This window comes from Passer domesticus, chromosome 31 (genome assembly GCF_036417665.1).
Source record: "Passer domesticus isolate bPasDom1 chromosome 31, bPasDom1.hap1, whole genome shotgun sequence".
Classification (NCBI taxonomy): domain Eukaryota; kingdom Metazoa; phylum Chordata; class Aves; order Passeriformes; family Passeridae; genus Passer; species Passer domesticus.
In genome coordinates, this window is record NC_087504.1 from 665860 (window position 1) to 680593 (window position 14734).

Here is a 14734-nt window from a genome sequence, read left to right on the forward strand (position 1 = left end):
GTGAGGCCATGGAGCAAACTCTGCCAACATGGAAAGTGGCTTTGTGACATCAGAGAGTGGGTTGTGACATCGCCGTGTGACTGTGTAACATCACAGAGCAGGCTGTGACATCACAGAGTGGGTGTGTTTCATCTCAGAGTTGCCTTCAACATCGAGGAGTAGGCTCTGTGACATAAATGGCTGGACATCATAGAACGGATTATGCCATCACAGGGTATCTCTCTGACATCACAGAGGGGCTGTGACATCACAGATCAGTTTGTGACATCATTGAATGGCTGTATGACATCCCAGGGTAGGTTGTGTGACATCACAGAAGAATGTGTGGCATCATCATGTGGGCTGTGACATCTCAGGGGGCTGTGTGACATCACAGATCAGCTGTGTGACATCACAGGGAGCTGTGAGACATCACAGGGGGCTGTGTGACATCACAGATCAGCTGTGTGACATCACAGGAGCTGTGTGAGGTCACTGGGAAGGTCCCTCTGCCCCAGCCCCCCCATCACAGTTCCCCCAGAGCAGTCCAACGCTGGTCGTGCACAGTGGGGTCTTCTGACCCCCCGGGTCCCCCCACCCCCGGTTCCGCAGCCTCCCCCAGAGGATGTTCCACAAGATCGACCCCAGAGCCTGACACGGGGACAGGGGGTCGGGGCCCTGGTGGGAGGACAGGGACCCCCTGGCAGCGTCCTCGTGTCCCCCAGGGCCAGAGCCTGGGCCAGGGCTCTTTCACCCTCTTATGCACGAGCGCTTGAGAGCGCGCAAAAAATCCCCAGCAAGGGATCAGCAAAAACCAGATTTAATATTAAGGGACAGCAGCCCAAAGTTCCTCGGCAAGAGTCACTCTGTTCCTGAATGGGCAATTCAGGCACACAAAGGAAACAAAGAAACAACAAAGCCAAAACAAATCCAGCCAATCAAACCAGAAATGAAACAAGAACTCTCCCTGTGTGTGTGAGTGTGCCAAAAGGGCAGTGAAGGCAAGGGTAAAAGGAATATGGCCTAAAAGCTTAACACAGCTAAAACCTAACAGGACTAAACCTTGACTTCTACCTCGAACTTCACAATTTAGCAAAAGAACAAAGCTTAACAGTATTTCACGTAACTTGCAACCTATGCCATACCAATTTAATAGAGAAATAACAGTATTTAACTCAGCTTATAACTTATATTAAACATAACAACATAGCAAAGGAGCAACTCTTAGCAGCATTTAACTTCACTTAGACCTTGTGATAAATCACCTCACTTACAGGCCTGGCTGACTCAGCTATCCAAGGCACTCCAACCCCTCCGAGAGCATAATTTCTGTCACTTTTCCCCAGCACAGGCACTCCTGTGTGCACACAGACACAAAGAGGCAGTGCAAGGCACCTGTGACAAATTCCCCTGAGGGCAGGAAATGCTCCCTGTGGATGCTTTGGCATCTCCCCAGCGGGTGAAGGGTTGAGCCTGGAGGAGTGGGGGGATCGGCCCAGGCTCTGTCCTTGTTCAGGATCCCCGAGTGCAGCAAACGGGAGAGTTCCCGGCTGGGAGAGGCCCCACTCAGAGGGAGTCGTTGGCCCAGGAGAGCTCCAAGGGGCTCCTTTTTCAGCGCTGTTTGTAGGGCCCCAAGAGAGGGGCTGCAGTCACAGCAATGGTTCCTCCTGGCCGCACTTGGCATCAACAGCTTTCTTTGGCAGTGTGAGAACAGGCATGTTGTGCCCCTGAGGGAACAAAACCAGTTCCCAGGGCTGCTCCTACAGCAACCAGGAGCTGGTTGGGCAGCAGCAGTGCCTGGAGCAGACAGTGTTTGTGCTGAGCTGCAGAGGAGCTGAGCCCAGGGGCTGTTGGCCAAGGCCGAGGCCCAAAGAGCATTTCTCAGCTGGCAGGGCGGCCTGAGAAGGGGAGGGGGGAATGCAGCAGCACAGGGCCCATGGAACCAAGGGACCATTGTGACACTGTGGGGCCTTGTGACACCAAGGGATCATTGTGACACTGCGGGGCCACATGGAATCATGGAGAGCACTGTGACATCGCTGGGCTCATGGAACCAAGAGGACTGTACTGATACTGTGTGACTCCATGGAATGTAGGTATCATTGTGACACTAAGATGCCCCATCAAACCAAGGGTCCATTGTAACATCGTGGGGCCTCCTGCAACCGTGGAGACCATTATGACACTTTGCGGTGACATGGGACCAAGGGGCCATTGTGACACTGAGGGGACTCCATGAAGCCAAATGTCCCTTGTGACATTGCAAGGCCTCGTGGAACCATGGAGGCACCATTAAGTGACTTTACAGCCTCATGGAACCATGGGGCCGCTGTGACAAGGAGGGCACTCATGGAATCATGAAGATACTATGGGGCCCTATGGAATAAGCAAAGCATTTTGATACTGTGAGGCCTCATGGAACCAGTGAGACCATTGTGACCCTGGGGGTCCCCACACAACCAAGAGGAACATTGTGATACTGTGGGGCCTTGTGAAACCAAGAGGCCTTTGTGACACTGCAGGGCTGGAACCAAAGTTCCATTGTGACATTGCAGGGCCTCGTCACATCAGTGCTCCATTGTGACACTGGGCAACCAAAGGAGACAACTGTGACACTCCAGGGCTCATGGAACCAAAAGCTCCAGGGTGACACAGAGGGGCCTCCTGTCATTAATGGTCTATTGTGATACTGTGGAGCCAAAGGAGACCATTGTGACACTGCAAACCCCCAGGGTCCAAAGGTCCATTGTGACATTGCAGTGCTCATGGAACAGAGGAGTCACATGTCATTGTGGGGCCTAGGGAACCACAGAGACCATTGTGACAATGCAAGGCTTCATGGAACCCAGGCATCGTTGTGACGTTATGAGGCACCATAAAACTAAGGGAACCCGGAACAAGTCTGGCTGGTTTGGCCTTCCGGGCCCCCTGAATGGTCCAGCTGACCTTGGTATGTTGAGAATCTCCTGTTACCTCCTACTGAAACACTGGGGCTCCGTGCTTTCCTTCCTATGGAAAAGAACTCTCCTTCTCCTCCAGGCACACATGGCCAGAATTCAGATTTCACCTCCAAATTTCCTTATATCAAGGAATTCTTTCCACAGGAATATTGCCAGGACAAGTCTGGCTGGCAGTGGTTTCATGGTCACTTCCCATCTGTCTTCAAAACACCGGTGAAGGCTCCGTGCTTTCCTTCCTAGGGAAAGAACTGTCCTAGGGAAAGAACTGTCCTGCTTCTCCAGGCACCCATGGCCAAGACTGGGGTTCCATCTCCAAAATTCCCTAAATCCAAAGACTGCTCCCAGACAAAATCTGCCATTCCTGACAACTCTGCTGGCCTTGGCCTAGTGAGGCTCTCACCTGCCTTCCAAACACTGGGGCTCTGTGCTTTCCTTCCAATTGAAAAGAACTGTCCTTCTTGTCCAGGTGCCCATGACCAGAATTGGGATTTCGCCTCCAACATTCCCTATTGTGACAGACTGGAGGAGATTGTTGGCTGGAAACATTTCACGTGTAGGGGAGGAAGGGGCAGGTCCAGCTTTGCCCTGGAACCCCAGCACTGCCCTGTCCTGGAACCCCAATCCCCCCAGAGCCTCTATCCCAGCCCAGCAGTGGCTGCCAGTCCCTGACACAGCACAGGCAATGCTCCACAGCCACCTCTGGAACCACCAGCCCAGCTCCTTAGCGACCAAATGAGCCCAAGTCTCACCTGGGGGAAGGGCCCAGGAAGACCAAGGGGTATTGAAGGCTGACCACAAGGCAAGCACACATCTTGACTCTACCTCCTCTTGGAATTTCTTTCTGAACACGGCTGGAATCCAGGAGGCGGTAGCTGTGTGTGTGCTCCTCTGTATCTTTCTTACTTTTTTTCTCTCTCCCTGTCTGCTTCTACTTTATATGCCCCTTGGAAATTTTGATGAACTTAAAATTGAACAGCTTAGAGTTTGCGAAGTTGAATGTGCCAAATTCATGCTTTGAAAAGTGCTTTTTGTTGATTTAATGTTATAATAAACCTTTTCCCAAAGTTTCTCTGATTTTCTAAAGTTGCCAGTAAAGGCTGTATTACTCTTCTGAGCTTTTCAGAATCTCTTGCTGGTATTTCTCCAGGGAGTCCAACTCAGAGGACACAAACAATTGTAATTCCTATTAAAAGTCTCCTTGAGAGAGTTTTTTAGTGGATGGGAGTCAGGGCTTGTCTGTCCTGCTTGGCACAGCCCAGGCAGGGCTTTCCCAGCCACATTCCACTCTCCATTGCCCATCTGGAGCCACTGGTGCCTCTGAGTTCTGCTGGCCCAGCCCCAGGGACGCTCTCCTTGTCTGCCCATTCCCCCACAGTCTCTGGGCAGGGATGGCCTCAGTGGGGGCTGCTAACATCCTCAGCAACTTGGAGGCTGCTGCTGGATTTCACTGCTGCAGAGGCTTGTTCAGCCTTCAGCTCTTCAGTGCAGGAATTCAGTGTCCCAGGCCTCATTAACATTCAGAACACCTTAAAAATCCAAGACTCTGGGAAGAATTTTTTTCAAATAAACCTTTCAAATAATTTAATTTGTGGTTATTAGACGGATTTCAGGAGTGTATTGAAACTGAATACATTCTATTTTAAAAGACAGTGAGAAATCATTTTTTTTAGGTCTTGTTTAGTTGTTTTTCACTTCTAAAAAATTGATACGTGCAATCTACAATTGATATTGAAGCCAAGTACCTCCTCATGCAGCTTGAATAGATATGAAAATCAAGACCCTTCATGGCTGACAATCAATCAGACTCTGTCCCTACCCCCACCCCACCATTTCCCCCATCCAAGCCCTGGCACTCAGAGCAGCCTTGTGCAAATCTGAGCTGCCTCCAGGCCAGGCTGCACCTGCAGCTTTCAGCTCCTTGGCTCCAACTCCCACCTGCTTTCCTTGGAGAAGGAACTGCCTGAGACACAGAGGGATGTTCATTGATTTTCAGCCAACAAAGCCAAGGGAAGGCACAGCTCCATCAAATGCAAAAGTCATTCTTCTCCCTGGCTCTGCCCTGGCCCTGATCCCCACAGCCTGTCCTCTTTCCTTCATCCCTCCTTTGCCAGGGAGCTCTGCTCTGGCTGTGGAGAGAGATCCAAGTGCAGCCCCTGGAGTGGGAACCACAACTCATCAGGTTTGTGTGCTTTGAGGGAGCAGGAACGGGTGAGACTCAGAGGCATAGAAAGGTTTCTCTTCATGGCACACATAATAAATGTAAACATGATAAAATTTAAGAAACATCAAAACCCTTCCCTCAGCACCTTGTGACATGCCAGCAACATCTGACATGTCCACCATCCACAATGGATTGCCATACAGGAAGGATTTTAGACAAAGACTTAGGAAGAGGTGACATAAAAGATACAAATACAACTAAAATGCTCACTGAGAAGGTGTTGAAACTTCTGAAAGATTGGGCAACTCCCTGATTCTCAAAGCACTAAGGCAGTCAACAGAGACACAATGGAATGAGCACAGAACAGCTGCAGGAGGAAATCTGGGAACAACTGGAATTACATAGATCCAGCTGCTCCAAATCAAGAGATCTCAGACATGGCATTTCCACAGGAGAGCTGGAAACACCTGAAGGAAGAAAGCCATGAAATACTAGAATGAAAGTTGGTAGCAATGGTTGAGGGGAAGATCAGTATTTTTTCTCCTGACATCAGTAGAAGAAACCAGTAGATCCAGGAAATTCCCCTTCCTGGTGGGAAAATTTTGCCATTTCTTAAAAGTACTCAAATGCCTCAGATAAAAAATATTTTCTGATATATTATGAAACCAACAGGTATTAAAACCTGTGCCCCTTTCCAGGCAGACATCAGTTTTGTGTCCATGAAGAGGCAGTGCCACTTCTGCATTGAGGTGCCCAGGGATTGGATCTCTCTGAGAGCACCTGAGGGAGAGCAGAGCACCTTGCAAGCTGCAGGTCCCTGACAGCACCGCAGGGCTCCTGTCCCATCAACATCTGCCCTGCCCCAGTCTGAAACAGGGCCCAGCATGGTGCCGGGATCATCAAAGAGCTGAGGTGTGTGCTGGAATTCCATGCTCTCCCCATCCTGCAGCAGCCCTGCATTTCCCTGCTCCAGCCTTGGTCTCCAGCACAGCCATGGAGGCTCTTTGGGCTCCTGACTGTTCCTGCAGCCCCCAAGGGCAGATGAGCTCTGCCTGTGGCACAGTCAGCCCTGGCCAGTGCAGGCCATGCTCAGCAATTGCTTGTGTGTGCCTGGCCTATCTGTCAGCCTCGGCAGCGGCTGCGTGGCCCTTTGGTGGCCCTGTGCTGGCCCAGCCATGGTGGCCCAGCCCCTGTGCAGGCCCAGCCCAGGCCAGGAGCATTGCGGCTGGGAACGGCCCCTGTGCCGTGGTGCCCACAGCAGCCTTGGGGCTCTGTGCCCCATGGCCTCCCTGCTGGGCAGCCTCTGCCAGCTCCTGCACAGCCCCTGGCACCTGTGGGCCTGCACAGACAGCCCTGCCCCAGGCTCTGCTGGCCTCTGGGCCAGCAGAGAGGCCGGCCAGGGCTGGCCATGGCCGGGAACAGGCCCTGAGCCCCGCAGGAGGATGGAGCTGGGCCACAGCCAAACTCAGCCCAGGGCAAAGCTGGGCTCAGCAGCCAGGGCTGCCAAGGGCTGGGGACAGAGGCTGGCGGTGACAAATGTCCTGGGCCCCCTCCCTGCTCTGTCCATGCCCCCAAGGGCACAGAGCAGCCTCCTCTCTGGGACACTTGCCTGTTTGCAATGCCTTGCACAGGCGCTGGCCCTGCCCCACAAGGCCTGGCCTGAGTCCTGCCCCTGCACGCTCAGCCAGGCTGAGATGGACACTGATGGTTTCTGGGGCAGGCTCTCTGAGCCCAGCCCAGCTCCCTGCAAGCTCTGCCAGCTGCCCTGAGCTCTGGGCAGCACCAAGGGCCTCTCCCCAGCCCAGCCCAGCCGGCTCTGGCCCCACAGCTCTGCTCAGGCCAGGCTGCTCTGGCCACTGGCCCCACGGCCTCAGCCCCTGCCAAGGGCACAGCAGCAGCTGCAGCTCACACAGGACTCTGCCCCAGCCATGGGGGAAGGTGCTGGGCCAAGGCCAAAGGAGGCTCCCTGGCTGCCCTGCTCCCCTCTGGCTCAGGTGCTGAGAGCTCTGCAGCCCCTGCTGCCATCCCATGTGCCCAGGGCAGCACAAAAGCCCCGGCCTTGGGGCCCTCAAGAGCTGCTCCTGCTCCAGGCCCAGGGCCCATCCCAAAGCTGGGGCAGCCACAAAGCTGTGCCCATTGCTGTTCATTGCTGCTCTGATGGGGATGGATCCTCAGCCACTTGGAGGTTGATGATGAATTTTCCTACTCCCAAGGCCTCTTCTTTCTTGAGCTCTTCAGTTCAGGAATTCAGTGAGAAAAGCTCATAAACATTTGTTCAACATGCCCAAAGAAGAAAAGCCATTTGGAATAACAGAAGTTTTCAAGTTTCTCTAATTAATTAGACAGATATCTGAAGTGTATTCAAAGTGTATATACTGTCTTGAAAACAATGCAGAGAGAACAGTTTATTCTGTTTAATTTTTTTCCTGTTTATAGATTGATATCAGCAATGTCCAGTTGATATTGACCTCCAGCATCTTCTAATGCAGACTGAATAGCTATGAAAATCAAGACCCTTCATGGCTGAGAGTCAATCAGACTGTGTCTCCTGCCCCCTCCCGACCATTTCCCTCATCCAACCCCTGGCACTCCTATGGACCAGGAATGGTGTCACCAGCAGGACCAGGAGAGCAATTCTTCCCCTGTGCTGGGCGCTGGTTGGGCAGCTCCTCGGGTGCTGTGTCCAGTTCTGGGACCCCAAATTTAGCAAGAATTGGAGGGGCTGGAGTGTGTCCAGAGAAGGGCAACAAGGCTGGTGAAGGGTGTGGAGCAAAAATCCTGTGAAGAGAGGCTGAGGGAGCTGGGGTTGTTTATCCTGGAGAAGAGGAGGCCTGGGGGAGACAAGGTGGTGTCAGGGCAGAGGTTGGACTTGATGATCTCCAAGGTCTTTTCCAACCTTGCTGATTCTGGGATTCTCTGAAACCACCCTTGCAGCAGTTGCACGATGAGCCCTGGGCCTCCTCTTCAGAAGCTCCAGCAGCCCAGGTGCCTCAGCTTCTCCTCCCAGCCCCAAAGCCCATCCTGTCAGTCCTCAGAGCCTCTGCAGCTCCTCCTCATTGCCCAGAACAGGGAGCCCCACAGGCAGACACAGCAGCCCAGATGTGCCCCCCTGGCCTGTGGTGCCTCTGGCAAGGGAGCAGCACCAGGCACTGCAGGAGCCTGCAGACAATTCCTGCAGCACTTGGAGGATGATCCTGCTGCCCAAGGGACGTTCCCATGGTGCCAAGTCAGGAACTGCAATGGGGAGTGGGGCCAGAGAGGAAAGGGCAAACAGGGATGGGCTGTTTGCAGGGGAGGGAACAGGGGTGGGCAACAGGAAGAAATTTGTACCAAAAAAAAGGGGAAAAAAAAGCAAAGCTGAAGGCAAGGAAATGCTCAGGGCAGTTCAGGGGTGGCTGTCAGGCAGCCCTGGCTCTGAGCAACAGCATCTGCAGTGGGACAGGAATCTCCCAGCTAATGGGAACAAAGTTTCTGGCTGACTGCAGAGGCCAGGACAAAGCTGAGTGGTTTCCCTGCTGTCCCCCAGCTCTTCCTGGCCCCAGGGGCTGATGGCATTTGTGCTCCCTCAGGTTCATGTCCCCACAGCAGCAGCATGGGGGTGCTCCTGCCTGCTCTGTGCAATGCAAACAGGGGCTCCTGAGCCAGTGCTGCCGTGGCTGTGCCTGCAAGGATGCGGCACCTCTGTGAGCTGGGGGAGAGGCCAGGGCTGCAGAGGGGGGATGTTGTTGGCAGCTCCATGAGGACGCTCTGGGACGCTGCCCTGGGCTGTGCAGCACCCTGGGGATGGATCAGCCCCTGCTCTGCTGCTCCTCCCCGTCTCCCCCAGGGCCCTTGCAGAGCCCCAGCCATGCTGTTTGCCCCCAGCCTGCCCATGGCCAGCCTGGGGGTGCTCACCCTGGGGCTTTTCTGTGCTGAGCATTGGCCTGGCCGTGTTCTTGAGAGAGCCTGGGCAAGGAGCCTGGAGCCCCCAGGGCCTGGCCTGAGGCGTCAGCGCTGCCCCAGCAGTGCCCATGGCCTGTCCCTGCTGCAGCCCCGGCACTGCCACCCCCAGGACTGTGCCCGGCCCCGAGAGCACTCAGGCCCTGCAGCAACACCAGGGCCACCAGGGCAGCGGGGCAGGGCCACGGCAGCAGCACTGGCAACACCAAGTGCTGCTGCTGCTGCTGGGCACAGCTGCTGTGCCAGCACTGCTCTGCCCCAGCTCTGCACACCGACATTGCTGCTGCAGCTCCAGAGAAGGCAAGAATAGAGGGATCTCGGCAGAAATCTTTGCTGGGAGATCCTTTAGTTCCTTTAAAACCTTTGAGACTGCAGCCCCTCATTGGCACAGTCTGTGGCCACAGGGAAGGTGGAGAGAAACAAAGTCAGAGATGGCAGAAACAATCGTCTAGCTTTAGGAAGAATATTTAAAAAGGAAAACGACAGGGAAATCAAAGAACCAAACCAAAAGAGCTAGATAAGATGACTTTTATTACAAGTGATTGGCCAAAACTGGCAATCAGTTTAATGCTTCCTAAGATGTCCAGTGATCAGTCTCCGCACTGCAGCCTTGAGCTCCTGGTTCCTCAGGCTGTAGATGAGGGGATTCAGGGCTGGAGGCACCAGCGAATACAGAACTGACACCAACGGATCCAGGCATGGGGAGGAAATGGAGGAGGGTTTCAGGTGGGCAAGTACTGCAGTGCTGAGAAATACATTTCTCCTGCATTTTCCCTTTTCAGATTCTTTCAGTCATCTCCTGAGAGCTACAGTTTGTTCTGGTGCTTTTTATGAACTGATTGTACTCTTGATTTAGATGGAGACTGTGGAATTGTTTTCAGATGTAGAAGAATCTGGACTGAAGACAGAAACAAACTCCCTGTCAGCCCATTTTCATCTTCTAGATCATTTTCAAGATGTCCTTGGGGGTGTTGGAATGATTATCACACAGCTCTCCACTTCTGGCTGCAGGCTCTAGAGTTTCTTTCTCTGCATTCAGTCAGGCTTGCATTCCCTAAGAGTTCTTGGTAGCCTGTCATGTTTTCTCAGGGTAGAACAGTAACAATGAAAACCTTACCAATGGCACAACTGCCCAGCCCACAAGGAAAAGAAAAGAACAAGCTGTCAAATTCTTCAAATATTTCTTCTGCTTTGCTGCAAGTGTTGTGCTGCACCCACAGTGTGGAAAGCTGCAGTTGGTGGCACACCTTGTGACACAAGCTGCACCTCGTTCTCCGGGAAAGGTTCTTGGAAAAAGCAAACAGGACTGAGGAGAAGATTCTGGAAAAACTGAAAGAGCTTTTAAGAAATTAAATGAAAATTGAAACAATTCAAGATGTTTTTCTCGATTTGTTTTTATGCTCCCCTTTTCCATCTTGCACTAGTTGTCCATCCCATTAATTCCAAACAGATCTCACTTCTAAGATCACTTCTAAGATCCATGAGTTAGCAAGTTTTAGACATTTTAAGATACCATGACCTAGACACAGTTTGGCTTTCCCTGTTTTTCTTGGAAATCAATGCTGGAAAGGTAAGTGCAGTGCTTGGGTCAGGTACAAATTCTGCATTCAGGGAATGCGCTCTGAGAGTGTTTGACCCTCAGCAGGGACAATGCACAGCAGTGACCGAGGGGATTCCTGAGCCACTGTGCAGGAGTCCAGACTCTGGCTCTTAGCTGAACTCGGCAAAGTTCCCGTGTTTGGACAGGCTCAGGGGCTGCCCTCGGGGAACGTGGGGCTCGGGGCGGGGGCGAGCGGGCAACGGACAAACGGACACGGGGACAAACGGCCCCGGAGCTTCAGTTGCAGCAGCGGCAGCGGCAGCGGCGGCAGCGGCAGCAGCGGCAGCAGCAGCGGCAGCAGCGACAAAAGAAACTTTAGAGTCTCTTCTCCTCTCCCTCTCCCGCTGCCCCGTACCTCTCCCGCTCTCCCTTTCCCGCCGTCCCTCTCCTCTCCCCGCCTCCCTCTCCCCGTGCCGGTCCGGGCCATGCCCCCGGCCCGCCCCCGGCCCCGGGCGGGGCTGCCCCGTGCCCGCCCCCGGCCGTCCCGCCGCCGCCTGGCCTCAGCCCGGCTCTGGCCGTGCTGGCGCTGGCGCTGCTGGGCGGGCGTCAATGCCTGGGGCTGGGGCGGCATCGCCGGCTTTTGGCTCCGCCTGGCCCGAGCCTGGCCCCGGCCCCGGCGCAGGGTGCAGTCCCGGCCCCGACCGCGAGCCCGAGCCCGGCCCCGGCCCCGGCTCCTCCCGGGGCCCGCGGAGGACACAGGCGGCGTTGCCTCTCCCGCCGCCTCCGCTGCCGCTTGCCCGGCCCGAGCTTCGCTGCTCGGCAGCGCAGCCGCTGGCCCCGAGCCTCCCGTGTCGCGTTCCCAAAACCGAACGCTGGGGGATGGCCGGGCCGGGACGGGTGAGGGGCGCTCGGGGGCCGTTGCTGGCCCCGGGCCGAGCGCTGACAGCCGCGTCCCGCCCGCAGGGAAGGCGCAGGAGGCCCTGCAGGAGCGCTACCGCCTGGGTTCCCTGCTGGGGCGCAGGGGATTCAGCAGCGTCTGGTCGGCGACGCGGCTCTCGGACAGCGCCCCGGTGAGCGGCGGGGCCGGCGGCGGGCGGAGAGGGAAGAGGGAGACAAGGACGAGAATGTCGGAGCGCAGTGGGAAGGGCATTGAGCTCAGCCCGCTGCTCTCCCTTGCTCATAGGTGGCCATCAAACGCGTGCCGCGGGATCGCATCCGGCACTGGAGCGAGCTGGTGAGTGAGTGGGGCCAGCGGCAGAAGCCGGGCCGCGCCTGGCGGCGAGGAGCCGGGGCCCGGCAGGGTGGGAGCCACCAGGAGCCCTGTGGGGAGAGCGGGCGTGGGCTGAACAGGGCATGCAGAGCATCCCGGGCTGGCTGAGGGGTCCCAGAGCCCTGGCACGGCCTCAGCTCCACTGACGGCATCGCGCTCCTCCCGCAGCCCGACGGCACCAGCGCGCCCCTGGAGATCGTGCTGCTGGCCAAGGTGTCCTGTGGCTGTGCTGGTGTCATTCAGCTCCTGGAGTGGCTTGAGCTCCCCGACAGCTTCTTGATGGTGCTGGAGCGTCCAGAACGGTGCCAGGAGCTCTCGGATTTCCTGGCGGAGCGGAGGTTCCTGCCGGAGGAGGAGGCGCGGGGGCTGTTCCGCCAGGTGCTGGAGGCCGTGCGGCACTGCACCAGCTGCGGGGTCCTGCACAGGGACATCAAGCCCGAGAACATCGTGCTTGACCTGGCCAGCGGGCAGCTGAAACTGATCGACTTTGGCTGTGGCGCTTTCCTCCAAGACACAGCCTACACCCAGTTTGCAGGTGAGCCCTCGCAGGGGATGCTCCTGGGCATCTCATGGCCCAGCCTGTGTGTAGCACCAGGGCTTTCCCCCTACTGCAGCTGGGATGGGATTAATGCTGGAGCCAAGTTGATTTGGTTGGGGTGTGAGGGGGGCCAGCTCCCAGCCCTGCTGACAGCCTTCAGTACCCAGTGTGCCCTGGGCTGGGGCTGGAGCTGGTGCAGCCAGCCCAACAAAAACCCCCATGGGGGTAGTGGAGAGGGGGGTCTGAACCCATGCCCTGGATGGTTTGGTGTGCAGGGGAGGAGGGGCTTGGACTGCTCCACTCACCTTGTTTGCCTTGGCTTATTAACATTTTTTGGGGGCCCATGCAGGCAGAGAGGAGAGTGGGTTTTCTCCACCAGTGGGTGGGTTTTTCCTTTCTGTGTCATGGTTGGGCCTTCCCAGGGTTTCTGCTGCCCTCTTCCAGCACCAGTGGCTTCTTTTCCAGCCCTGAGTTTGTACACAAGTCCCAGGTGATGGTGAGAGGGCAGCGGTCACCCCGTGTGTTGCTAGAGCAGCCCCCACATGCCCAGGGATGCTGGGGCCAGGCTCTGGGAGCAGCAGCATCCCCCTGCTGAGCTGTGTCTGTGTTCCACAGGAACCCTGGCCTACAGCCCTCCAGAGTGGACCCAGCACCAAAGCTACCATGGCGAGGCAGCGACGATCTGGTCCCTGGGCCTCCTGCTGTACCAGCTGGTCGTGGGGAAGCACCCGTTCAGGAGGGGCCAGGAGATCATCTGGGGGCGCATCTTGTTCCCACCACGGCTCTCTCAAGGTGGATCCTCATCTCTGGGCACAGGGGGAATACCAATGCTGGGAGACAGCAGCGGGCTGATGGGCATCCTGCTCTGGCAGCTGCTGCAGAGGTGGCACATGTCCTGCTCTCCTCTAAACAGAGAATCCATGGGGAAGTTTAGGCCCAGCTCTGGGCACACCCAGTATGGCCTGGGCACAGGAACAGGGGGAAACTTCTCCAAGTGACTGGTGATTTCTGGTTTGTCTCCCTAGAATGCCAAGATGTCATTAAGAGGTGTTTGTCCATGCAACCCTTGGACAGGCCATCATTAGAAGAGCTTTTCTGCCATCCTTGGGTGCAGGGCGTTCCTCGGCCCTAGAAGATGAGAGAGATCCATGTGCACAGTTGGATCCAGGGGCCTGGCAGGTAGGAGCTCCACACATCTCTTGGCACTCAGTGGCAAAGCAAACCAGACTGGTTTTGTCCTGCCTGTAGCTCTGAGCAGGGGTCAGCAGAAGGGAACATGCAGCTCTTGGGCTGGAGCTGAGCTGGAGATCTGGTGTGGCAAGCACTGGTGGCCACCATCCCCCCTGGTTTTGCTTGTCTGCTTCATGGATGGCTGGGGCCCTGGGCAGAGCCCTGACAGCCTGGTCTGGTCCCAGGGAAGGAGAAGGAGCTCCTGGAGAAGCTGTACCAGGTGGGGCTGCTGCTGGAGACAGCAAGGACAACCTCAAGGACGACAATCTCTTCCTTGGCCTGGCCAGCTGAAGATGACGGACTTGGATTCTGGCAGCTTCTCTAAAGACACACTCCACACCCAATTTGCAGGTGAGTTCCACAGCCAGGGGGATGCTCCCAGATCTGGGCATGGCATGGCCTGGCTGGGCACCAAAGGTTCCCCCCTTTGCTGGGAGGGATGCAACAAATTCTTCAGTCGACTGCCCAGCTGCTTTTTGGCTCTGGGCAGCTGCTGAGGGCTGGATGTGCCATGGCTGGCTGCAGGCTGGGCACATGTCCTGCCCTTCTGCCCTGCTTCCCAAGGCAGCACTGATGGGCAGCTCTGGGCACAGCTCTGGGCACAGCCAGCACGGCCTGGGCATTGCGGGCAGCTGGGACAAGGGGACAGGAGCCCTCAGCTGACGGGCAGTTTCTGCTTTCTCTCCTTGCAGCTGGGCTCTGCGGATGCTGAGGCTGCTCTGGGCTCTGGCAGGGCTCTGCTGGAGCTCAGCACCAGGCTGGAATCAGCCAAAGAAGAAATGGTGTCACCTGCAGCACAGACTTGCTTGAGCATTTTGACAACGCAGCTCAAGTTTGCAGCGTGGACACCTCCAAGGGAAAACATGACACCTCCCAAAAATTAAAATTGTTCAATACCTTTTGAAATCAAATCAATCTGGGATGACTCCAAATGACATTTTTCAGCTTGCTCAAGATGTAGCTCAGCCCTTCTCTGAACAGTTCTCTCCCCCACCTGCCTTTTACTTCTCAACTGCTCCCTTTTTTCCCCCAGTGAATTCCCAGCCCATCGCAGTCTCCTTTACTTGCTGGCCTTCCTTGTTGCCCCTGACCACAAGGAAGGCCGAGCCCCAGGCTT

The 14734-nt window shown here is 55.8% G+C and overlaps 1 protein-coding gene across 1 annotated transcript; it reads left to right on the forward strand.

The window, feature by feature from the left end:
* Nucleotides 1-11188: 11188 nt before the first annotated feature.
* LOC135287769 (serine/threonine-protein kinase pim-1-like) lies at nucleotides 11189-14479 on the forward strand. The gene is made up of 7 exons (XM_064400986.1): nucleotides 11189-11429; nucleotides 11543-11649; nucleotides 11763-11813; nucleotides 12018-12384; nucleotides 13003-13179; nucleotides 13413-13968; nucleotides 14310-14479. Exons 1-6 carry the CDS (start codon nucleotides 11189-11191, stop codon nucleotides 13517-13519), a joined length of 1050 nt encoding a protein of 349 aa, XP_064257056.1. The 3' UTR covers nucleotides 13520-13968; nucleotides 14310-14479.
* Nucleotides 14480-14734: the final 255 nt, after the last annotated feature.

Bases quoted from the DNA above. Each gene is read 5' to 3' on its own strand.
- LOC135287769 (XM_064400986.1), top strand. From the start codon at position 11,189: ATGCCTGGGGCTGGGGCGGCATCGCCGGCTTTTGGCTCCGCCTGGCCC. The intron at 11,430-11,542 runs GTCGCGTTCCCA...TCCCGCCCGCAG, and splicing joins GCTGGCCCCGAGCCTCCCGT to GGAAGGCGCAGGAGGCCCTG. The intron at 13,180-13,412 runs GTGGATCCTCAT...TTGTCTCCCTAG, and splicing joins CCCACCACGGCTCTCTCAAG to AATGCCAAGATGTCATTAAG.